At 41.6% G+C, this 26,411-nt stretch overlaps 2 protein-coding genes across 9 annotated transcripts in view; both read left to right on the plus strand.

The window, feature by feature from the left end:
* Window positions 1-1,769: 1,769 nt before the first annotated feature.
* esyt1a (extended synaptotagmin-like protein 1a) lies at window positions 1,770-17,557 on the plus strand. Its single transcript, XM_020095845.2, has 31 exons — window positions 1,770-2,512; window positions 3,482-3,523; window positions 5,322-5,456; window positions 5,667-5,740; window positions 5,929-6,001; window positions 6,082-6,171; window positions 6,262-6,317; window positions 7,308-7,428; window positions 7,625-7,801; window positions 8,275-8,357; window positions 8,518-8,566; window positions 8,826-8,915; window positions 9,361-9,456; window positions 9,542-9,613; window positions 9,703-9,789; window positions 10,054-10,203; window positions 11,829-12,011; window positions 12,113-12,289; window positions 12,392-12,474; window positions 12,577-12,625; window positions 12,713-12,802; window positions 13,841-13,936; window positions 14,071-14,142; window positions 14,228-14,314; window positions 14,427-14,573; window positions 14,791-14,918; window positions 15,142-15,237; window positions 15,338-15,469; window positions 15,562-15,667; window positions 16,325-16,374; window positions 16,474-17,557. The coding sequence occupies exons 1-31, from the start codon at window positions 2,198-2,200 to the stop codon at window positions 16,499-16,501; spliced, it is 3,234 nt and encodes a 1,077-aa protein (XP_019951404.2). The 5' UTR covers window positions 1,770-2,197; the 3' UTR covers window positions 16,502-17,557.
* Window positions 17,558-18,238: 681 nt separating this feature from the next.
* Window positions 18,239-26,411, plus strand: part of fmnl3 (formin-like 3) — a 33,323-nt gene continuing 25,150 nt past the window's right edge. For 5 of the 8 annotated variants that reach the window (XM_020096051.2, XM_069526239.1, XM_020096054.2 and 2 more), the window contains exon 1: window positions 18,239-18,797. In XM_020096051.2, coding sequence (XP_019951610.1) covers window positions 18,681-18,797 — 117 coding nt within the window. In that variant the 5' untranslated portion in view covers window positions 18,239-18,680. The remainder of the gene's footprint in view (window positions 18,798-26,411) is intronic. The other 3 variants (XR_011243165.1, XM_020096055.2, XM_069526240.1) reach the window with 2 other exon arrangements.

Here is a 26,411-nt window from a genome sequence, read left to right on the forward strand (position 1 = left end):
CTTGTCCTACAACGGTCAATATAGCTCCAGTGAAAAGGCTTAGTTGAGCAGTGTGATTATACAAAGTAATGTTCACATCTAGTGTTCAAATGAACTGAATTAAAAGCTGAGCTAATTTCAACCACCTAAAACTGCAGATTGTTATAATTAAAAGTACATCTCATTGTTACTGAAGTTATTTGGTCTTAAAATATTAAATATGGCAGCTAAAGCTCATGTTGCAAGGAATGAAACCAGTAGTTAAAATAACTGAAGTATTAAATGATAAAACATCTGAACCATAGCTTCATATCTAGAGTGCACTGCTGACCAATAATTGTGCCATAAGTATAAATGTGGTCACATTGTGATGCCCAGAATCAATATACGTTTCAAGGCTTCTGTCATCTGATTAGGTCTTAGTTGCTAATTTTTAGATTTGACAATGTAAGTTTAATGTGTTTGCTGAAAAATGCATAATTGCTGTTTGTACTTCCTATTCAATTACCCAAAGAGTGCGCTTAGCACTTTGAACCTGCTTGCCTTGCAGACACAAAAACCTAAAGGGAAGTTGTTGGCAAATTTGCATTCTAAAAATATTGCAGTTTCTTCCCCATGACTTGAGCAGGTGTGTGAAACCTTTGAAAGAGGCAAGGACATAAAGAGCCCTTATTATAAAAGCCAAGACAACCTTGGTTACCAGAAGCTGAACTGTAATTGTGATTGGAAGATCTTGGATCACAGTTTAGAGTGAAAGGAGATAATTGCGGTTGGCCAGATCCTGCTGAGCTTTAAACATTAAAATAATCTTAAAATCAATCCTCAATTTTTAGGAGGAGACAGCTGCTTAATAAAAATCCACTTATAGTGCAGGTGAGCTAAGGACCAAAGGGCCCTACATGTCAATATATAGTTGATGATAAGAGTTTTACAGAGTGAATGAATTAAGTATAAATGTAAAAAAACGTGAGTGGGACTGTACAAAATATCAAATTTAAATATTTTTACATATTTGAATTGTCCTTGTTCATGTATAAGTTGGAATCACAAACCTACCTGGAAATAAGGACAATTAAATTAAAGTATAGGCAGAAGTACCTTTGAGTAATGGCAACATGGATACTTCAAAAGCATTTCATAAATTTGTTTGCCTCAAATGTCACTGATAACAAAATATGCTTTGCTACCTCTCTATTTGGTTTTTATGCTCAAAGGTCAGTTATAAACCTGTAACAAATTCTTGGATTACTGTAGTCGGACCTGATCATTATTGCCTGACTGGCTGGATGCCTCCTCTCTCTCTCACTCTCTCTCCTTCGTCTGTTTACATAAAGGATCATCAGACTGGGAGCAAACAGGCCCACAGCTAACTGGCAGCTGCCTGCATGGTAACAGGGGAGCAATGTCAACCTCTGTTACATTTGCAATGCATAAATCAAGCTGAGAGAATCGTGTGGATCACCGCGAGACAAAACGCATCTGAATGACAATTAGGTTGTAAGTGCTCAGTGTATCTAGGTTTACATGGTAGTGGTGCGTAAACACTGCGTAAGTGGCCAACTGGCGCATATCCTCTAGTTGTCACGACTCTACCCCAGCGGCTTGGATCCTCTCTGGTGAGGAGTGAGCAGCTCGGTGGCTGATAGACGTGAGAGGATGAAGCTGATGCACCTTTTCTGTCAGTGAACCTGTTGATGCTCAGCTGCTGCAGTGGACATGAGCGCTTGCGCACGAAGACGGATTTTAAATAACGGGTTAAGCAGCCGGTGCGTAATTACAGTAATCTGAGCGCAGTGGTCCCGTAGTGTGCTTTGCATGTATATTCGTCCTCTGTGCACATAACGCTGTGACTGTGTGATTCCCTGCAGGACGCCACAAGTGAAAAGGTTTTAGATGCGTGCAGGACTTCATGTTGAAGGAGGGATTCGAGCAGAGCCCGCCCTCTCTGCTTCTGGTCCTTGCCTTCAGAGGAGCCTTACACGTCAATGGAACACGGAATAGCTCATTTTGGTGCCCTGCGGAGCTGAGCGGAGGAGGGGGCAGCGAGAAGAACCCGTGATAATGCTTTAATCAATCGATTCCAAAACCAGCACTTCATCGATGACATCTCCATGGTTTCCATAATACCTCGGTGGTAAGTCCCCACTGGCTACTGCCACCCAGTCACAGAGGCAGAGCGACGCAGCAGAAGGCCAGGTCCATCCAGCGAAGTCAAGCGATGCCAGTCGCCAAAGCAGAGCCGGGCACGGTGGCCGCAGCCCCGGCCTCACCGGAGCAGCTGCCCGGTGAGCGCGCGGCCAGTGTGCTGTGGTCGTTTGGGAAATGCCTGGCTGCGCTCCTGCCCGTGTACCTGGCCGGATATTACGGCTTCAACATCAGCTTGGTCCTGTTCGGGCTGATGATCTACATGGGATGGAAACACGGTCGACTGGAGAAGAAGCTCAGGCTCAAGTCTGCCATGTACCTACTGGAGAACGAGAGGGAATTCATCACCCAGAAGGTTTTCAGAACCAAAATGGATCTGTCACCATGGGTAAGGACCCAGCCACACTTTCAGCTGACCCACCATGCCCACACCAATGCACATCACCTGTCTCATCTGTCACAGGTTGAACTGCACCTCAGCTTCTTCTTATCCCATTGCATATGCTTTTAAATACAGGGATCTCATTAGCAAGCACTTGTTAGACTATTTGTTCAGAAAGTGAATTCACAAAAGACAGTGACACTAGTGTTTTACTGCAACGCTCAGATGAAATGAATGCAGGACCCTTTTTGCACAGTGTTTGTCCCAGATCAGCCCACATGTTCAGACATTTCCTCTGTGCAGTGCCTGCAGGGAGATTAGTCTGATCTGCTGCCACACTACAGTGAATTAACATGTCAGATGAGCTCTTTGTAGCATGAAGGAGTTAAAACACGGCTCCTGCAAAATGCTTGTCTATATATGACAACAATAATAGAGATTCTCTGAGCGTTTCCTTTTCCTTTCTCGCTATCCTGCCTCTAAGAATCTGAAAAACGTGATGACTCATGAACATCCTTCACAGCAGAGCAGAGGCAGCGACCACGACCACCATATCTGGAGAGAGAGAGAGAGTGAGAGAGAGATAGAGAGACAGTTTGTGTTTTTTGAGCAGATAGGCCTAATCTGAGATCTCAAGCCTCTGTGGTTTGGAGGAAAATCTAATTTGCAGAGTGTGGTTAATTGCATCCTGACATTTTTTCTCTATACTTCTAATTTACAGGGTGCAAACAGATATATATTTAACTAGTAAAACAAAACAAGTAGAGCTCCTAGAAATACTGCCTTGTGGTTAAAAATGACATAAGGAATATATGGAGAAAAGTAGAAGTTTAATAAAGTATACCCAGGAAAAATATCGGGTCCATGAAATAAAAACATCTCAAGTATTTTATGTACTTTTCTTGTAGTTCGATGTCATTTTACACCACCCTGTCATATTTGAGTTCATGCCTGACCCATTTTACTTGTCCACAGGTCAACTTTCCAGATGTGGAAAAGGTGGAGTGGCTCAACAAGGTTCGTTTTTTTTCCCCATAAGACTTTGCATGTGTGCAGATGTATTTTTTTATATTGGGAACTTTTTAAAATAAAATTATCTAGTTCACAATGCAGCACATTGTATGATCAAGGACAGCTCTAATTTATTTAGCTGAACTTTCAGCAGAGCAAAGGAAACAACACATGATTTGAAGATAACGTGTCCATGAGTCACTTGAGTCTCTCCAGCATCAGGAGCTTCAGTGGCTCACATTTTATATTAACATAAAGAGCACTAGTGTGGACTTGAGGTGACCCGGCTCCTGCTGCAGCCTCTCTCCATCGGAGCAGAAAATCTACTGGTGTAATTAAGAGATGGAGAGAGTGGATCAGATCATATTGCAGTCTCTCTGTCAGTACAGTAACTTCTCATCAGCACGGAGCGAGCGTGGGTGTGAATACTAATAATGCGAATCGCCCTTCTGAAGGAAAAAAAACATAATGAACTCGGTGACAGAAGCCCAGATCGTGTAATGGCTTTTTGCTGGGCTCATCTTTCAACCAGCCTATGTCTCTCCTGTGGGTTTCCTGACGTGTGACCCAGCTGCTCACACTGACCCTCCTCACTGTCAGCTGCACTTTATAATAATAATAATAATACATTTTATTTCGAAGGCGCCTTTCTGTCACCCAAGGACACCGTACATAGTTAAAACCAAAAAGCGAAACATTAAAAAGAAATACATTAAAATAGAGTCATTAAAAGTATACATCATAACACATTAAAACCGAATAAAATTTCACTGTGACATGAGGTGGGTTTAGATGGAGAAGGCAATTTTAAACAGACGGATTCCTAAATGCATGTTCATAACTGTGCCGTAAATAATGTATAAGGCACGAAGGGGCTTTTTTCGCATCACCAGTCCCATGACTGGTTTAGGTGGAGGTCAGAGGATTGGTAAACAGCAGCTGACAGGACTGGATGCCCCACTCTTTACACCTCACACTGACATGCTGAAGCTAACACAAGCCCGAGGCTGTGGCTGCATCGGGTGAAAACACTAACACACTGATTCACTTCACCAGTTATTAGATTATCGGTGTAAATTAATAGATTAAATCAAATGCATTGGTCTAATACTTAATTTCACGGATCCATAGTTTCTAAAATATCATAGATTCCTGGTAGCAGCTGTCCAATTTCAAACTAATTGTAAGAAAAAAATATTCTCAGGTCAAACCCATGTAAATACTGCTTAATAATGAATCAAATATTAGAGACCTTGTTCTGTAGAAATGTTTAATTCTATGCTTTCCTTTAGAGAAATATGTCATGTTTGCATTTTTTGCTGACTTGCTGTGCACTCTGTAGGTTACACAAGCAATTCATTGTAATTCATTAATTCCATCTAATCAAGGCCCAATACCATTGTTCTTTCCTGGGAAATTATAGACCAATGAATCAAAGCATTGCTGATCATTTATTCTTTTAAATTGTTCTTCTGAATGATGTTTTCCAAAATGACTAATAACTGCAGGGTTCTGGATTCATGTCTTTGATAAACACCCTCGCTGAATTATTGACGGTTGAGCTACTTCAATTTAATTTCCAATCCTCTACTTGATGGATTTCTGATAAACCTTCAGCAAAAAGCCTTTGAACCCCAAGGGAAGGGTAACTCAAATTGTTACCCACATAATTAATTTAGTATGGATACAAATATGAAATGCACTAATGATTATCCGATGTACATTCTAAGTAAGGAACCGCTAAGTGCATGGTAGCTTTTCTATTTTCTGAAAATAATGAATGCCTGTATGTTCTGTCATGTAGATCCTGCAGCAGGCTTGGCCCTTTATAGGCCAGTTTCTGGAGAAGCTGCTGGTGGAAACCATTGCTCCTGCGATCCGTGCATCCAGTACTCATCTGCAGACTCTCAACTTCACCAAGGTCAACCTAGGAGAGAAGGTAAGGGAACCGTCAGCCATAAAAGCAACCGTTTATTTTGTGTCATCAACAAGAAAATACAGCAGGGCTTGATGTGAGTAATATTTACTTGACTACTCTGCTCTCCTGTTCATTATGAGCAGAAAGAGCAGGATTTCTTCCTGTGAATCTTTGCTAATGTCTCTGCCAGTCTTTGTTTGCTTTGTTTAATAGCAGCTGCTGTGTCCACAGGCTCTGAGGGTGACTGGTGTGAAGGCTCACACGGAACACGATAAGAGACAAGTTATGTTGGATTTGCAGCTGAGGTAATTCCACTTTTTTCACCTGGTTTTATTTTGTCGCTCACGTATTGTGAGTCTGCCCTGAGGGTTTGTCGTTATCTATCACATCAAATCAATATTTACTCAGCAGAAAAAAGAGATCAGCGTTATCGTAACTCGTATCAACTGCTTCACTTTGTGTCTCTGAACTTGTCACTGCTCTTCTATCGCAGCTATGCCGGTGATGTCGAAGTCAATGTTGAAATCAAGAAGTACCTCTGCAAAGCCGGAGTGAAAGGAATCCAGGTAAGAAGAATAAAGGAGATATTTGTACATTATTAGTTATAGTAATGTTTAATCTTGCAGTTAAATCTTTGTCTTCATAGCTCCATGGGAAGCTGCGTGTGATCCTCGAGCCTCTGATTGGAGATATGCCACTGGTCGGAGCCATCACAATGTTCTTCATTCGCAGGCCTGTGAGTGTTTCCTCCCTTTCCACTGCGTTACATTAAGTCCTTATTTATTTTCCGTTACATGCATCTGAATCGTATATCTGATGTATGTAGAAACTGGACATCAACTGGACTGGGTTGACCAACCTGCTGGATATCCCCGGACTGAAGTGAGTTGATGTCATATTATTGAATATCATTTTTTAATGAGAAGTGCCTGTTTCAGTTGTGATGCTGCAGAAAAGTTTGGGGGCTGCACTTTGTAGAACTGTTCCAACTGATACTGCAAATAATTTACATTTTATTCAGCAACTATAATCACAGAGAATCTATAATATTAGAAAAGTGCTTTCTCTCTGTTCGTTGACAGATCTGTGTGATCACAAGCTAAAAGGAAGTTGATTTTGCTTGTGTCAAGAAATCCTGTAAAAAAAACAAAAAACAACACAGACCTAATCAAACAGACAAATAATGACGTCTGATGTAGCTGAGTGTTGAACTTTATCCTGCATAAAACATCTTAGTGCATTAATACACTAAATATTTGTCCACATCCCAAAATAGTTCCCAAAAATGCACTGTTTTCTTCAATCAGCTGTTCCACAGGTTAGAAGATCACTGAGCATTTTTAGAACTAAATTTAATTTTTTTAAAAACTAATTTTTTCTCATTCAGTTGGAACAAAAGAGGTTGGAGCTCAGTAACATAGACAGACCAGGTCTTAGTATTGAAACACATTGTTGGTTTTGTTTTTTTCTAACAGTGCAATTCTCTGCCAGAACCTTTTGCTGGGCTGATGTGCTTGTATTGGAAATGTAATACTGTGAGTCATTATGTAAAATCACAATGTGTGTTAAAATCCTTGTATTATAAAGCATTGTCAGTGGTGTAAGCGTGTTACTGACATATCAGTCCCCTCTGGCAATACTTTCAATGACAGTTAATTTTATGATTATATTCCTCCATTAGCAAACATCATTTAACAGGATCACAGGATAACATCTTCTTTAGATCAGAGGAGCTTCCTGTTGGTTCTGTTGCCATGAACCTGCAGATCATTTATGCACGTTCATGTGGTCAGTAGTAGTATATAGCCTTTGTTTGTTTGTCTGTGTCCCTTCCCTGTGTGTCCCCAATGTCACCCTTGCATTCACTTGCAGTGCCATGTCGGACACTATGATAATGGATGCAATTGCCTCCCACCTGGTGCTCCCCAACCGTCTCACTGTGCCCCTGGTGGCTGACCTGCACGTTGCGCAGCTCCGCTCCCCTCTCCCAAGGGTAACTGTCTCCTGTGTGAATGGCCTGAAGAAAAAAACGCTGACCCACATTGACTGAAGTAGCTCCCTCTGGCAACATTAGCTGCAAGCAGAACACATAGCCTGAAAGTCATACAGCAAATTCCCAATGTGAATGACATTCCACTCACGTTCACATTTTGTCTGTGCATGCACGTGTGTGTATGTGTCAACCCTAGGGAGTTGTCCGTATTCATCTGCTGGAGGCTGAGGACCTGACTGCCAAGGATACAGTCATCAAAGGCTTAATCGATGGGAAATCGGACCCTTACGCCGTTCTGCGCGTCGGAACCCAGATTTTCACTTCTCATCACGTAGACAGCAACCTGAACCCACAGTGGAGGGAGATGTACGAGGTGAGAGCGGCTGGTGTAGGGAGGAGAAGCAAGCTGAAAAAACAATAAATGGTTTAGCTTAGGTGCTGCTCTTTCCACCAGTTTGTGTGCTAACAGTTACAGCTCGTGTTGGTGTCCTTGCTTCATAGAGATTGCACAAAGTCTTTGGTAGTTAATTGGCACTTCAGAGATAAACAGTTTTGTGGAGATTTTATCTTCTTCTCTGGTAACAGGAAGCTGCTGAGTTTGAGATAAGAAGGTCTTTGCAAATACTGTTTTTCTCAGAGACACATTTGTGTTTTTTCCTTACACTTTTGGAAATATAAATTTACTGAGCACAAAAATGAAAAGTCATTGTGACTCTGTTTGCATGCCCTTGTTTTACGGTGTTGTGTGTGGCTGTATCTTTATTTGTATATTTGTTGTATGTGTTGTGTCTTTGTCCATTTATGTGTGTGTGTCTGTGTGTATGTGTGTTTATGTTTGTGTGTCAGGTGATTGTCCATGAAGTACCTGGTCAGGAGTTGGAAGTGGAAGTATTTGACAAAGACCCCGACCAGGATGACTTCCTGGGGAGGTAGCTTACTCATTCTCATTTACTTGGTCTCTTTGTGCTTTTCATGCCATGTCCATCTCTGCTCTTCACACATTGGGCCACGATTCTGTTGAAATTCAAAATCCCTGACCTTGTAGATTCATGACTTCATTGATTCTATGTCTATCTCTCTCTCTCTCAGGGTAAAGGTGGACCTTGATATCGTGAAGAAGGCCAGAGTGGTGGATGATGTAAGCAGCACTAAGATCCAGCACATTTTGTTGTTTTTTAAACAGCAAACAGTTATTGTATTCTTTTAGTCCTGGAAAATATCAGAGTGAAACTGCTCTAATCCTTATAGCATGTGACACTGCAGATCCCATGCGCCTCCTCGTGATCTGCTCTGATCTCACTCTCCTCAAATACTGTCCAGGCTCAAAGAAATTCAGTCAGATGAGGAAAAAAATGTGATAATTGCGTTTAATAACCCTTCTGTGTTTTTGTAAACAGTGGTTCAATCTGAGGGACGTCCCATCCGGCAGCCTTCACCTCCGTCTGGAGTGGCTCTCTCTGCTGTCCTCTGCTGACAGACTGAGTGAGGTGAGTCTGCAGCTAAATAACCTAAAGGTCCTCTCATGGAAATGTACTTAAATGTTAATATGTATCAGTGTTGTTATTATGATTACATTTTTTTGTTTAAGCTTTATTCAACCAGAAAGATGAACTAAATTAGGTTTAAAAAATCTCTTTGTCCTGACAATAGAAATTAGCTATGGACTGACATAACATAAAACACAAAACCAAATCTGGAACAAAGTCAGAATAAAACAAAAATGTGTGTATAAACAATCCACAATTGCCCCTATGGTTTGACTCGAAGGTTTTAATAATTATTTACATGCATTCCGTGTTTCCTCTGACATAAAAAAAATATATAAAAAAAGGCCAATGCAAAACTGTCAAACAATAAATCAATAATGCTCCATTCCTCTTTTTTATCAAAGTAGTAAAATTGAAACTTTGCCTCCATCTCTTCTTCTCCCAGGTGATCCAGAAGAACCAGGATCTGACCAGTAAGACGGCTGATCCTCCATCAGCCGCTATCTTAGCCGTCTATCTCGACCAAGCACACGACCTTCCTGTAAGATTCTAACCATTTAAGATGCTGTTGTGTGGTGCACCATAAACATTGCTTTGTTACTCATGTCGTATTTATCGTGTTACAGATGAGAAAAGGCAATAAGGACCCCAGCCCAATAGTGCAAATCTCCATTCAGGATACAACTAAAGAGAGCAAGGTAAAAATAAAACTAAATCAAAATAAAAAAAATTCTAAGTAGCTCAAATAAAACTGAACATAATAATTGTTTTTAACTTTCCTCTGCAGACTTGTTATGGGACCAACGGCCCTGTGTGGGAGGATGCTTTCACCTTCTTTATTCATGATCCTCAAAAACAAGACATCGACTTTCAAGTAAGTCATTAGACGAGTAATAATCACAGCAATTAAGTTTTGTGTACAACTATTCCCGAGGTGTCAGAGTGATTAGAACAGTAAATAATGATTTTCACTTGGGTTGTTGCTGTTATTATTATTTTTCTGTAAATTGATTTCTCCTCTTTTTAACTATTTTGCTGCCCTTTCCCTTGAAGATTTCTATCTTCCCTTATGTTCTGCATTATAACTATAATATATATATATATATAAATAATGTGTGCTTTTTGTTCTTTCAATCAGGTCAAAGATGATGACCACACTCTGTCCCTGGGCAGCCTGTCCATCCCTCTGAGTCGTATTCTGGCGACCCCTGAACTCACCATGGACCAGTGGTTCCAGCTGGAGAATTCTGGTTCAGCCAGTCGCATATACATCAAAATAGTGTTACGGGTTGGTTTTTTAACATTTGTGTTGGGAATTAGTGACTAAATAAGATGTGAAGAACCTAGCTGAAGTATCTTTGTTGAAGACTTTGAAATCCTACCAGCACCCACTGGCCTTTTGAAGCTATCATCTATTCCACTGAGTTCAAATACCTCACTCGTGACAACCCTTAGTGTAGAGATATCAAATTTAAACTAACCTTTTTGTGTATCTGTCGACCAGTGACAGAAAATCCTTCTGATCATATCACATAAGCTGCTTTCAGACATGCACTGAACTCCAGATGAGCCCTCGGGAGAATTAATTGCGATTGAGTGGACACGTTAATGAAGATTCTAACTACAGATGCAAAACTGAAAAAAACTAGTATCTCAGGATATGAGAGGTGTGATACGTGTAGAAGATGCAGAAGAAGATGTGTGATTGGAAACACAAACAGATTCAAGAGCTTTGGGTGATGAGGGCTGAAGCTGGCGTCAATGTGCTGTAAACAAAAACGTGTGATTCCCACAGGGGAAGTTCAAATCAAATCAGACTTTATTGTCATTTAACCAGACATACAACAGTAGTGCAGGCAGAATGAAATTCTGTTTACCCTGGGATCCCTAAAGTATCACACAAACAAAAGCAAAATGAAAAACACACTTTGCCCCTGAGTCATATCTTTTGTTAATGTTTGTTAATGATACAATGTCCATCTTAAAAGAGCATGTGAATTTAAAATGTTGAAATATTAAAATATAAAGTGGCTGCAGTGCCCAATAAGTGGATGTACAGTGTGTGAGGTAAAGTGCAAACTTAGTGCAGAGTCATGAGTTTACCCGCCCACCAGCCTGTGGGAGGAAGTCGTCTGGTGCTTCTTGTTTTGATGCTCCTCCGTTTTTCCCTGATGGCAGCTGTTCAATAAGTTTATGAAGTGGGTGTGAGGAGTCTCTAACAATGTTCAGTGGCTTTGAAAGAGGTCGGGTAGGGGGTAGGGAGACTCCAGTGACACCTCCCAGCTCCCCTCGATATCCTCCGCAGGGCCTTTTTGTCAGACACGTTGTAACTTGGATAGAATTTATACATTTTGATCTTTATGCTTTACCCAGACGCCACCCTTCATCTGAACGCTCCAGAGATTTTCTGGATTTTCACGTCTGATCCAGACAATCACCTGCTGAGTTTTTCATATGTGAAATTAAACCCTGCAACATATCCAGGCCCAATTGTCCAGTCATTTTCTGGAGGTCATGCCTGAAAACGGCTATAGAGAGAAACAAATATACGATATTATTGAAGTACATGTACTGCATGTAAACACGTACGTCACAATGTGCATCACTAGACCTGAAATAATTATTTTCTCCTCGTGAATTTTTTATCCTGACTCACATTCACATGACTGAACTTCACCCTAACACAGAAATTGAAACTTAACATCAACACTCCACGTTTCTTTTCCTGTTGTGGTGAGAACATGTGATCCTCAAAAGACCGGAGAAATGCTCACACAGAAACTTAGATTTTCTCTCCTGTGTTCATCCTTAAATGCAGAAGCTTATACTTAGTTTAAGGAACTAACTGACTGTTACTCAGTAATTTACTGCTTGACTTCTGATCTCCATAACCTCCTACTTGCCTCCTGTTAGGTTTTGTGGCTGCATGACGATGCCACTCCTGCAACTCCGTCTCCTCGGCCTTCATCCTCTGGATCCGGGATGGGTCAGGGGGGGATCCCAGCAGAACTGAACCCCATGGGGCCTGGTGGGCTGGCTAAACCTCAGCCAACACGACCGCAGAACACCACACCCGACCCAGAGTTCGCAACTGAGGTAAAGAATAGTTACCCAGAAACAGACAGTGGCAGACTTCACTCAAATATCTCTGAAATGTGCACTGTTGAATCACTCACTGTCCTTATTGGAACCCACAGGGAGTGCTGCGTATTCATCTGGTCGAGGCCCAAAACCTGATAGCCAAGGACAACTTCATGGGGGGCATGGTGAAGGGGAAGAGTGACCCCTACGTCAAGATCCGTGTGGCAGGTATCACCTTCCGCAGCCACACCATCAAAGAGAACCTGAATCCCATCTGGAATGAGCTCTATGAGGTACAACCTCTGTTTACTTCGCAACTAGTTAGTTCTTGTACCATTCTGATGAAATAATAGAGATAAGATTAGATTTCATTTTTATTTTTCTCCATGATTTAGGTGATTTTGACGCAGCTTCCTGGTCAGGAGATCCAGTTTGAGTTGTTCGACAAGGACATCGATCAAGACGACTTCCTCGGGAGGTGTGTCCTGACGTTACAAACAGATCTTTTGCAGCTTTAAGCTACACGGCTCTGGAAAATGTGTCAATGAAAAGGAAAGTAACTAGAATTCTGTTGTTACAGGTTCAAGCTCAATCTACGAGATATTATCAGTGCACAATTTATCGATACGGTGGGTGACAGATAGTTTACATGGTTTCAGTACATACTTTGAAAAATCATATTTAAATGTAACCTTTCTGTGTCAATCTTGTCACAGTGGTACACCTTAAATGATGTGAAGTCCGGCCGAGTTCACTTGATGCTGGAGTGGCTGCCCAGAGTCTCTGACCTGCCCAGACTGGAACAGGTTGATTTTTCATGAGATATTTTATCATTATTTATTTATTCTATGATTTATTCAGGTGTATGTTTTGCAGATCTTTATGAACCTCTTACCTGAAAGAACTTGTGGGAAGACCAGAATATAAGATAATGGATGACTTGGAGGACTTGAGTCTTTTGAACCTATAGATCTCATTCCCTTTAAATAGGATGGTTTTCATGTTAAGGTCATATGAAGCCATGTACCAGGATTTTTACCTCCACCAAGGATGGTTGTGTTTTTGTCTGTAAGTCTGTTAGTTAGCAGAACTATGAAAAAACCACAGGACTTATTACGATGAAACCTGAAGGAAGGATGTGGTAGAGCTCAGGAAATAAGACATTATATTTTGGTGCAGAACTGGCAGCAGATACAGGACGTTGTATCTGACACATGTTTATGGGTCTGATGTTTATGAGCCTGTGCCATTTGCTACAGATCGAAATAAAAATCCACCTCCGATGAATTTTAATATCGTTTCATAAGAGGTCTGTTGGGTCTTGGTTGGGTTATGGATTCTTCTGAGAGTTCTTCCAAAAATAATTTCCCCACTTTGTGTTTCCATGGTCTGTGGCTCCTTTCTGACTGTATACTTGCCTCTGGAGGTTTATTTGGGTCCGGTGACACAGCAACAGTAGCTGTTGATTTGTCAGAATGATGTGCATTCTGCTCAGTGGACTGCTGTACAGCCAGCAGGGACAGGAGGAATGATAATTGCAAGTTTGGAAATATCAAATGTATCCTTTAAATGATGCCTCTTGTACTATGAGAGCCCAGAATTCTTGTGTGCTTGCTGTGTTATTTGGTAGCTATGGCCGATACGATCAACAGGAAACAATACAACTTTACCCGTTAACCACACTCCGAGGCTTGTGAAAGTGATGCATGCGTGTGAGCATAATGCTTTGTGTAGATTATTTATATCTTTGTTGTCAGTATTGCAAGAGAACCAAACATTTATTATTGCACTGTAATTCTTACTTAAACTCTCTCTACCCTCTTTTTCTGCATCATTTCCTGCAGATCCTGCAGTACCAGTCGCAGCAGTCGTACCAGAACAAGGTTGTGCCATCAACAGCGGTGCTATTTGTGTATGTGGAGCGTGCCCATGGGCTGCCGGTGAGGCCACATCTATGAGTCCTTGGGGTTCTATTTGTTGCTTATTGTTAAGTGTTTGTCCTCACGCCAACGATAAGTACAATAGTTTGTGGTTCTGTAGCCGTGCATTACATTATTCTGTGGACGTCTTTCAGTTTAAGAAGGGTGGAAAGGAGCCAAAAGCCGGGGCTGAGATTATCCTCAAAGGTGTCTCATATAAAACCAAGGTAGGATCATGATTCTGATCTAAAACTGAGCAAACAAAATGTTGCTTGATAAAAGTTGTAATGTTTCTGCTGGTTCTGTCCCAAGATCTGTGAGCGGTCCACGTCTCCTCGATGGGACGAAGCCTTCCATTTCCTGGTTCGTGACCCCAGAGACGAAACACTCACAATCAAGGTGAGAATCATCAGTATTTTCTATATTAAGCCACTTTTACTGACACAGATGACTTTTATACAGAAAAAAACATGATTTTGTATTTACAATATATATGTGTGTTTTTTTCCAGCTCTCCCACAGCTGGGGTCAGAGCCTCGGGTCCTTGACTCTTCCTCTCAGGGAGGTGCTGCTCGAGCCGGGCTTGGTGCTTGACCGCTGGCTCAGTCTGGATGGAGTTCTTCCAGAGAGCCAGATCCTGCTGAGGGCCACACTCAAGGTACTAAGGCAGTAATACATTTGTTAGCAATGTCTAGTTTGTGATGTATTTTCACTGAATTACTCAAAGGTATTTCTGTATATAGAACCAATCATGCAATACACTGAATACTGTAGTTTACAGCATACTGTTAAATATTAACTCTTGGTCCAACATTGGATGTGCAGTACTTCAGATACTGTCAGCACACTCATGCTGACTTTTGCAACGATTGCAGATTTTGGACACTCAGCTGGCGGTGTGTCGCAGGGATCCAGGTGATGCAGGTAATGAGGGCAGCGGAGAATTCATCCCCAGATGGGTTCCATCCCACCTCGACCTCAGACACCGAAGTGGATTCTCCATGTGAGTCACACATGTGCACACATGAGGACAAATGTCCCTCTGTGTTCTCACTGCCTCTACTGCAGAGACATGAAATCAGGATTTCCTTTTGGCTGTTTTCTAGTATAAAGATATATAAAGATAGATTTCCAATGCTTTTTTTTTCTCTGCCAGCGTTTGTTTTGCTTGTGTATAAAAAGACATTAACAAATCAATAATCACATTTCCTCTGTTGTTTCTTCAGGGCCAGTGACAATTCAAACAGTACGAGCCAGGTGAAGCTCACCATAGTCTACTCCACAGAGGAGAGCCGGCTTTTCATCACCATTCACTCCTGCAGGTCTCCATATCACACACACTACTTTAATGATCACATTTTTGACCCAGAGCAGCCACCGTTTACCATCACATGCCGTAAACATGTTGCTGTGTGCCCACAGAGCCCTGGCAGCTTGCTCCAAGGACGGTGCTGACCCTTACGTTTCCTTCATCCTGCTGCCCGACAAGAGGGCTACCACCAAGAGGAGAACTGCCACCAAGAAGAGAGATCTCAACCCTGAATTTAACGAAAGGCAATAAAAACAAATGAGAGACTCGAGACAGTAAGAGAAGCTTTGAACGTATTTTAATTTATGTTTCCCACTTTTCTCTTGTCTTGTTTTAGGTTTGATTTTGATTTCACTCTGGAGGAGTCCATACAGAGAAGACTGGACCTGTCTGTGAAGAACAGCGTTTCCTTTATGAGCAGAGAGAGGGAGCTGATCGGCAAGGTAAATATCTGCTGTGATCACTCACACATGAAATACAGGTAGTTGTTCCCAGTATGTGATTTGTTAATTATTTGATAATTAGGGTGTTAGAATGAACAAATTAACACAAGCATTAAAGTGAGAGACTTGTTTGTTTGTTTTAAATAGTTTACAGTGGTGCTTATCCTGTTGTTTTCACCCCTGTGTGTTTGTGTGTGTGTGTGTGTGTGTGTTTGATTGAATGTGTGTGTGTGTGCTTGTAAAATAGCTTACAACAGATTTTTACCAAACTCTGTGTGAATATTATTTGTACCTCCAAATGACTGACGTTCGACCACACCTGACCACCTCTCTGCTCTGACCTTCTCCTGTTTTGCTTTGGGTCCCACCAAAGCAAATCTTGCAGGAGCTGGCGGCTTCAGCTTTTAAAAATAAACTGCGGATCCTGGGATTTTGTGATTGGCATTAACTATAAGATGCACACATTTTCTATGTGTTCGTGCAGCTCTCTCTCTCTCATACAGGAGAGAGATCCCCCCTCATCTCGCTACAAATCGCCTACTGGTTGTTGCTCAAGCTCTCATGAACGTCTTTGTGTTTACATACAGTAGTTGCTATCACAAGAATCAAGATAGAGAAATGTGGGAGATCATCTTTTTCTTTCCTTGTCGCTCTCAGTTGCAGCTGGACTTGGACCAAATAGACCTGAAGGCTGGTGTCACACAATGGTAATAATTTAAAAACAGCTACTCAACAATATTTATTCTATCAGCAAATGTATGTGCAAATACTAAGTGATATGACAAATTGTATTTCTGTTTTTTCAGGTACGATTTGGTAGCAGAGACCAACTAGAAGGATCCATGCTTGATCTTCGATACTATATAACAATAAGTGTTGCTTCTGTGATCTGTGACGTGTGTGTTTGTGTATTCGGCTTAAATTCAATTTTCCATCATCACTGAAGAAAAACAAAAGAAGATGGCACACGTGCGTCATGAAAACACAGTCCACCAGTATTTAGGACACTTTCACATGTAGCTTCTCATCCACGAAGTGTTAACTGTGCTGAATCCACGCAGATTCTTCAGTAGAATATTTTGGCTGAATAGATATTTGATAATAATGCAACTATGTTGCACAATCTACCGAATTTATATGTGTTTAAAAGCATGTACAAGTCCTCTTTGACTTTTATTTACTAAAGGGCTCATGCTGTGGTTTGACAATGTTTCAAGGATTTACAGCGTCCAACACAACTGAACCAGATTTCTTTTCAATTTTGATTTTGTACAATCTTCAAACTGATCCCAAAAATACTTTTACTGTTAATATACGTTTATATCATTGCCTTAAGTATTACAAAACTGTGCACAGTTTGTCAGTGTTTGTGAATTATGTTCCAAATGAAGTTTTATATGTTTTAACCAGAGCTTTGTGAAAGTTACTTTTATAAGTCAAAGTGTTACAAACCTAGACCCTCACATTACCACTGTAAACAGAGGTCTGTACGCAGAGTCTTAATCACTGTGCTTTTATGAAGAGAAAACTTTGTAGATACTGAAAACACATTGCTGGTGTTCTTTATGCTTCTTTGTGTTTGTATTGTGTTTGTACGTGCTAAATGCAACAGGCTGATGCCGCCGGCCATGTTTTATATTTTGCCTTTTGAGCTTAACAGTTGTTAGAAGCAAGCAAATATTCTTACAACAGCAGCGAGACAACTTCCATACATCACCTCTGTCACCTCGCCACAGAGGTCTGGACACTGATCTGTGGTGACGGAAAGAAAATAGTGTTTTTAAGTGTCACAAATTGAAGAAGAAAACTGCTGTGCTTCAACATAATTTAAACATATCATCATGTAGCTGCTGAATTTCTTGATTAAAGTTTGCACTCTCATAAACCAAACTGGATGTCTGGCTTGATTTTTAATGTCATTAACATTAAATTAACTGTGGGTCAAAATCTCTTCCAAATTATCCTGATAATTCAAGGTTTTTTCTCTTGTAGCAATTTGTCTTAGTAAAAGCCAAGTAAAAGCACAACGTCATTATTTTTTTGCTGCAATGATTTACATTGAGCTGAATTTAACTTTTATTTTAAAATCATTAAAATGTATACATAAGCCACACATGTTAACTATTATAATAAAGGCAAATATGTTTCATTTTGGGAAAAACATTTGACTATGAAATCTTCACCGCAGATAAACCAGGTAGGATGGACGCAAAGTTTTAACTTCACTCTGCAGCATAGACTCTGCTCACAAAGTGCAACACACAAACAATAAAAAAGTGACTGTAAATAGTAGAGGTGTTTAAGGAGGACTCACAAGGAATAATTCTGAAGGAGCTCAGGTCAAAACGTTCCTAACATGTCGTAGTGATATCTCGCCAACAGGTTGCGCTAGAGTGCTGACTAACCCTCATTTCACAGTCCAGCTGCAGGAGGGCCCACTGCCTACAGATGTGAGGGGCGGAGAGAGGGGGGGGGGGGGGTGATTGACAGGTGTTTGAGCCAACAGGAGTGCCTCAGCAGGGGGCGGGACCGGAGCAGAAACCCTGCCCTCTGAGTGGAGGCAGCTCCGAAGAGCTTAATCAGGATCACACAACAATAATGAATGGAAACGCGTCGCAGCCAAGAAAGTTGAGCAGCAGTTAGAAGTAACTTTGGGAGTGATGCGTGATCTGCGAGTAATGGATTGGCCCGGAGAAGAAGAAACTACTCTGGAGAAGAGAAAGTTTGATCTCGTTTAAATTTACAACAATAGCTTTTTGAAGGGAGGACAGTGGAGATACAGTGTGAAGCTCAACATGGAGATACACGCGTAAATGGCACAGAGGGACAGTAACAGCAGACTCCTGCGCTGTCAGCTTTTCATCTGGAGAAGTGGATTATCTGGATTCAATTGTTCATGAGACTCTCGGAATACTTGGAATGACATTTCTATTTTTGCATTTTTAAGCTTGGATTATTTTTTATTATTATTATTGTGAGTGAAATAAGTTGAAGGATTGGCACAAGGGAGAAGATGGGTAACATAGAGAGTGTGGACGGCCAGTCGGAGATGATGAAGCATCACATCATGCCCCTGAAGGTTCCTATGCCTGACCCCAACGAGCTGGAGGAGAAATTTGCCATTGTTTTGGTGAGTTGTTATCACCTTAATGTGTCTTAAACTTTACAAACGATCATCTCACATTGATTATAGGTTTGTTTATTTGTTTCTTTTACTTCTAGCTGTTTTTCTTGAGCCCATCTGTTAAATCACCCTATATAGATTCCATTCAAGAATCAAGAGATCTTTGTTATTGTCCATGTGCAGGTACAGTGACATTTTGTGTGGAGCTAAAACCTGAAGACACCTCATGAGATAACTCAGTAAAGGGTCAAGTGAGAAAAAGAAACTATGAAATATTAACAGAGGTAATTAATGTGTATATACAAGGAAAACAAATAGAGACAGTATAGACAACACAAAAATAAAGTGATGAATCCAAATTAAAACAGAGCTAACATATTATTATCAAAGTTTGTTTGTATAGTGTATGTGTGTGTGTGTGTGTGTGTGTGTGTGTGTGTGTGTGTGTTTACACTCCATCCTCCATTATGAGCTACTGATGTTTTAAATGAAGGGACCTGTGCTGCTGTCCCGCCCCTCCCTCACTCACTCCCTCCCTGCCTGCTGTCTCCCCCTTTTCCTCCTCACCTCCTACCCCTGCGGTTCTTTTGTCTCCTCCAAAGTCAGAGGAGAACTCAGCTTTTGGCTGAAGTGGCAAACACAGCACAGCATGGTGGGTGAGGGGATGTGTGGTTTGGATCTACGTGTGCAGAAAGGACGTTTTTCTGTACACAGCCTTGGCGCGGAACATCATAGCACATTCTCCGCCTGGGTTTTGCCTGTAGACACTTTATTCTCGCTGCAGGCACACCATCTGAAAACAACATTTTCTGAATTCCCCCAAAACTCCCACACCCGAAGAGCCTACCTCCCCCTTCCTCCTCACCCATCCCCTCCGTACTACTCCACACACCAGGCTGGAGCAGAGCTGCTGTCTGAGCTCTTTTGTAATAACCACAGTCAACACCCACTTTTACCATCAGTCAGCTCAGTCAAGTGACTCTGTCATCCCACGTCAAGAGGGGACTTTACACACTTTCTCTTTTTTAACAACAAGTGACCACGTAGAATAGCATCAGTGTTACACTGCTATTGTTCACGACAACCTGAACTATCTATCTATCTATCTATCTATCTATCTATCTATCTATCTATCTATCTATCTTTCTATCTATTTATCTATCTATCTATCATTCTACCTATCTGGCTGGCTCTGGCTGGCTGGCTGGCTGTTCTGTTCAAGAGAAAATTAATCTGAAACTCTTTTACTGATGTGATTAAATGAATGAGTCAAACAAGAAATTAAGCATTTTCCAGCCAAATCAAAAATGACGATTTGATGATTTTCTTTTCTGTCAATCAATCAATTTCATTTCTATAGCACAATCCATACACATATTTGAAATAGAATATTCGACTTAAGTCTGTGTTTGAATCATCTTCCCATCTCCACACACTCCCAACTTGTTGCTCTGTTACGCTGTAGGTCATCCAGACTCATGCAGTCAGATTTCACATAGTAGAGAGTGCGCTACCTGACCTGTCTGTTTATTTATGTGATTTTTTTGTTAAACAGTAGCATGAGGGTTTCTCCCAGGTGCTTATTTTGTGCTCCTCACTCCACGTTTCAACACAACCACACCCGACCTTGATTTTCAGCAGTTTGAGACCTTAATTACAGTACTGAGCAGAAAAGAGACAGGATCCTGACAGAAGCTCGTTCCTGAATACTTTGTGGAACCTCTGTATTTTCTGGAATAAAATCATTACTTGCTTGCCAGAGCTATCAGCAGCTACAGCATAAAGCCCCCATCTGAAGAGACTCAGCACAGCGAGAAGCCTTTCAAGGCCTGCTTGTTGACCGCTGTGCTAAGTCTAAGCCATTATGACAATTATACACTGTACTGTACAGCAAACGCTAATATGACAGCTCAAGTTGTGTCTCTTTCTCTGGGCTGCAAAGTTTTAGGGGAATGTAAAGTTTTTCCACAGGACGGATCTAGAGCCCTCACATTTTCCTCAAAGAAAGACTGGAAATGGTTTTATATCAACATTCAGTCTGCCTGGAGACGGGAACAGTCTGCACTTGTTTGCCCTTCAACACAACATCAATCCCTGTTATTATGTTCAGCCGTGCAGAGCAGATATTTTCTGTGTGAGACGCAGCAGACTCAACATTTCAGTTGTTTCGGACTGGGAAAAGCTTTCAAGCTCCCTTGAATCCCACCCCAGCCTATACCGAATATAGCATCTCCAGATTTCCTTTACGTTTGTGGGAAAGAAAAACACGCCTGTATATTTAAGTGTTCTTATCAGACAGTGGTCTCCTGTCAAGATAGCAGTAAATCAGTTAGCCTCCGTCTTCAAGGTCTGAGCTCTTTCAGGAAGACAAGGCCATGACTTTAGTGTCTGGCGGCGGTTGTATTCTTCTGGGTGCTCTGTCCAAGGTGTGACAGAAATAGTCAGTTTACATCACTTCATTTTGAAGTGACCACTGTGTTTCCTGCCGCATGATGGCACACTGATGTGAATGGATGCGTCTACATCTGTGTGGCAGGGCTGCCCTCCCTCGCCCTCTCCCTCTCTCTCTCTCTCTCTCACAGACACAGCTCACAGACGTCCCACCGGAATGACACCAGCCTGTAATGATGTCATGGTGCAGCGTCCTTCGCCAGTGTAGTAATATCCCAGGCCTAATGACTTTAACAGGACCGCTCCACTGTACTGTAGATGGTGTGAGGCGGTGAAAGAGGGACGAGACCCCTGGGTTATAGCTTCGTCTGATTCACGCTGGTCTGCTAATAAAGTGCCTGGGTCAGATCTGACTTTTTGCAGCATGTGGTAAAGGCATCAGATCGCTTCTTCTCGTCTTTTCTGTCCAGGGTTGTCAGGAACGGCCTCGGCTCTGTCTTTTGTGGTTGGAAACAGCTGCCTGGCATTTTCCTGTCTTCATTTTTACTGAGGAAATTACATTGTAGCCAATAGTGGTTGTGGTTGCTTCGCTCTACAATAAGAACTGTGTTCATGCAGGCTGCTACTTGTGCACAACATGCAGTTAGTTCAGTGAGAGATATAGATCCACGTAAACCTCACAGGTAGATGAACATAGATGCTGTATCTTTAAAATCATATCTCGTTCGCTGGCTGTGTTCTCTTGAAACTTTAAGCTCTTTTCTCTTTGTCCTTGGTAACTTTTACTTATTCCTGATTCCAAATGGAAGTGGAACTTATCATTCACTGTTTCTCAGACGCTCCCATTTCCTGAGCTTACTCTCACTGTGGGTCTGGCCTCATGAAATAACCTTCTCCATATGACTCCGCGCTTATGAAAAAGATGTGAGATGAGTGAGTGGCATTTTCAAAGGTGTACGTCTGGCTCGGGATCCTCTTTCAAAGTGCCCGTGCACCAATCCACTACTGGATTCCTGCGGTCTAGTCTCGACTGAGGCCACAGGAGAACACAGAGAGGGAAAATTCCCTTTCAACTGGCGGCCTGCCACTGTTCTCAATTGTAACGACTTTACCAGCGTTTTTAAGTGGCGCGCACATATTTAAGAGCTGTTACGGGAGCAGCATGGGATTATTTTCACCACTTCATTGCGCTGGAAAGCATCGTTACTGATTTGTCTGACTCCGCTCGACGCACCACGTCTTTTATGCTCTGACATTGAGTTGCATCATGTGCAGATTTGCTTTCTTTCCCCCCGATGTTTAATTGTTCCCTGGAGTATATATTGGGAAAACTACAGAAGAAGAAGTTAGCGTTAAGTCAGTGTTAGTCAAATCAGACATGCTGACGATGTGACTCCCACACCCTGTATGACATCACTGCCTCCTGACGGCGGAAGTCTAAAGAAAGCTGCCGTGTCTGATAGTTGTCACTCAAGTGGAACTAATGGAGTCCAGATGTGCAATGTGTTTATTAGACATCAAACCTAAATCATTTTTATTTGTCTAATGGCACTTTGAGTTGATTTATGTGCACAGTATGTCTAATGCTCCCTTTCTTAACATCATCGTTGCCATCCCTCTTTTCTGGAGAAAATGTGTTTGTTACGTCACTTGAGAGTTGCGTGCATCTGGCTCAGCCACCCACCGCCATGTCCCTGGAAGAGGATGGGGGTTATGGGAGTTGAGAGCACACGGTTAACTTGGTTTTAGAGCAGCAGAGCAGGCTGGGGTTGGTGGTTGGAGGGGGGGGGGGGGGGTTCAGCACAAGGCTGTCCACCTGGCTCCCTCCACCCTCGGGCTACAATTCCCCTCAATCTGGGCCAGGCTTTATGGTGACTTTTACTGCCTCTCTTCGTCTCTGATGCAGTTATTTTGGAAAGCAAAGGTCAAGTTAAAGACCATGACTGAGCAGATGCAACATGCCCACTTTCCACATAGATTCTGTCTGAGATTTCTTCATGAGCTCTTCCTGAGTGGTTTAATATTTTAAAAAGATGGCGATGGCACTGATGTCAGGCTCTAACGATATGACTGATTTGCATAATTCAGCAAAAACTCCGGATACTGAGAGAAACAGCTGATTCTGTGGAAAGTTTTAAAAAAGTCCTCGTGCTAAGTTAAGCTAAGCTCACTGGTTGTGGGCTGTAGCTGAATTCAACCTCTAAACATGAGAGCGTGATTGATTTTCTCTTGGCAACAGATAAATAAGTGTAAAATGCCAAACTAGTCCTTTAAGCCCTGTAAGACGGCACAGGTAATATTTGTTTTGACTTTTTTTAAGTCACATAATTAAAATATGTTTGGATCATCTTTGCACATAAACGCCAATATGTGTGTTTTTTGGTTTGTGTGTGTGTGTGCAGTTGTGCGTGTCAGTGGGGGTTTGCATGCTGCTCTAATGCAGCTGCACCAAGGCTGTAGGTTGGAGAAGTGGTTTCCTCCTCAGTACAATGGTGACTCTGTCAGTCAGTGTTGTTTTAGAAGGGGGGGCCTCATCCCCTGGTGCCTTTTGTGCCTTCGTTTGACGCCCAGAGAAACGGCTGTAAACTCGTATCGAGAACCAGTATATTACACAGCAGGGCCCGACGCTACTTCTCCTATACACAAGTGATGCTACATAATTGTTTCCCATGCCTTCCCCTAATAGCATTTGGTGTTTTTTTTCTTCTCATTTCTCTTTTTTGAGCTGCCTTGTCACTGTGAAACTTCAACTCATGAAGTCATATTGAGAAACAAAGGGGGATGTTTTAAAGACGTGTGACTACTAGGGTGATTAATGTGAACTCAGACTGTGTTTTGGTTTTTGTTCCTCTTTACTTTATCTTCACCACCAGGGACATAAATCTTTGGAAAGTTCATTTAATTCACAACTTTTAATTCTGTGCAGCTCAGGCTCAGAGTTGTTGCCCTTTCTCTTTGGCTGACCTTCATCTTTTTAACTGGGCAGTGTGTCAAAGGGCCCGGCCAGCATGAGTTATTGAGGCTTTCGTGTACCTGCATTCCTGACATTCCCCGTGTACATCATCTGTTGGCCGGGGCTTCCCTGGGATGTGCACGGATGCACAGAGAAGAACAAACAGGATGTTTGCCACTGCACAGGAATGAAGGAATACTTCCAGTTCATGACCAATTTTCATATTTATTAATAAGTCACATCCCTAATACCTTTTGTTTGTGTCCACATTTCCTAGAAACTTTGACATGTTTAAAAATAACTATGTTGAATAATATAGTTATTGCCAATTAGTTTCACGTCACTGCTGTTTTGAAGCAGAAAAACGTCAGCGATAAGGTCCTGTAAACAAGTGTGCATTTCAACTTCACACACTTTTGAAGCTCGAGGAACATCTGGCTTCAGCGGGACCTTGAGCTATAAGGACATTTTCATCTTTATCTCAGGCTGTGGTTGTTGGTAGGGCTTCAAAGAACTGTGATGATAATGGTCTCTAGCTTGAACCCAGCTATCACTGCCGTCAATCACCGCTATGTCATAAATAAATGCATTAGCAAATGGGCTGTGGGAGGCGGTTCTTGATTTATCAACCGAAAATGGCATTTCCACAACTTCCTGATAGTGGCCATGGAATGTCCATTTGGTTGTGTTGTAAAAGAACAGACCAGAGGGAAAGTTATTTTTCTCAACAGAGAGACTCAGAGGTCACAGACCAGGAGACGTGAGTTCATGGGAGAAGAAGGAGGCTTCAGAGTGTGTTCAGGCCAGAGAAGGTTAGGTGGTGGATTAGCATGAGGGCAGGAGGAGGCTGAGAACATCACACCACAGCTGTAAACTGTGTTTCCCTTACTTACCGATTTAACAGGGATTTAGCGCTACATGATTTGAGCTTCGACGCCACATAAAGTTTCAGCCATTAGAGAAGCCTTGAGTCTTGGCCATTTGTCTGTGCTTATCTATGGTAATGTCACGCTTCTCTCTGGCTGGGTAGTGTTCTCTGGTTGGTGGGTAACAGACACGTTTCTCTCACACAGTTTAATTATTCATTATCACAGACATGGTAGGACAGGTTTGACCCCCTGTTCCCCCCGCAAATAAGAAATCTGAATACACATGTTAATACTGAAATGGCACTTAGTAGAGGGAATACCTCTGCCAAGGCCTAACGGTCCCTTTATGAAACCACGTTTAAATTCAATAGATCTGGATTTTTATTTATATCTGCACCAAATTGCACACACTCATAAATATGACTCCTAAACATATTTGAAATTTTTACAATCTAGATCCATTCAAGAAATATTTAGAAAAATCCCCATCTCGCAATGTTAAGAGAATAAAACAAAAATTCTGGATATACACCAAAGTGTTTGCGTAAGCTTGCTGAAATTTGAACCAAACCAACAAACAAACAGACAGGGGTGGATGTAATAAATAATATATGATATCACAAATAAAATTAATAATGCAACAGGAATAAGTATCAATATAATAATAACAATGTTTACAGCAACTAAGTTCACAGTCTCAATTCTGATATGGTTTTTTGATTTTTCAAGAATCAATAATGAATCAACAGAAATTCTGATAAGTGATTCATTGTTTAAGCAATTTATCATAGAAATATTTGCATTTAGCTGTTTTTCTGTTATATACCAATGTGAATTTATAATCGCATCGTGTTTTAGAGTTTTGGATGGACTTTCGGAAATTGGGATTTCCATTTGTCGCTATCAGTAATGTATCAGTAATGGATATATCTCTATTTTTAGCAGTGATCTATAATTTTCTATAAAATTACATCCGCTTGTACCTGTTTAAGAGGAGTTTAGTTTACAAACGTTTATCCTTTCACCTTTTACTGTTAGAAAACAGTATAATTGGACCTTTGTTGTCTAATCACTTGTTTTACAATGTTTTCACTTGCATCATGCTTTGGGATCCACATGTCAAGAATGTGGTTTGCCCGTTGATACTACATTTACACATAAATGAGGTGCATCTCTTTACCTGTTATGTTAATATCTCAATAAACAAACTCTAAACTGAGCCTGTTTAGATGTGCTTTGTAAACAAGGACCGGCATTAGGAGGCGTGGACAAGGAGGGCCGCTGAGCATCTACCTCCTGCTCCTCCAGCATTTTGGTGCAGCAGGACTCATGCTTTGTTGTGATTGCCTGGTTCGGGTTACCTCACAAAAGAGCGACACAGTGATCGGGTGTCTGCCCAGAGAAAGG

The sequence above is a fragment of the Paralichthys olivaceus genome, chromosome 6 (genome assembly GCF_024713975.1).
Source record: "Paralichthys olivaceus isolate ysfri-2021 chromosome 6, ASM2471397v2, whole genome shotgun sequence".
Lineage (NCBI taxonomy): Eukaryota > Metazoa > Chordata > Actinopteri > Pleuronectiformes > Paralichthyidae > Paralichthys > Paralichthys olivaceus.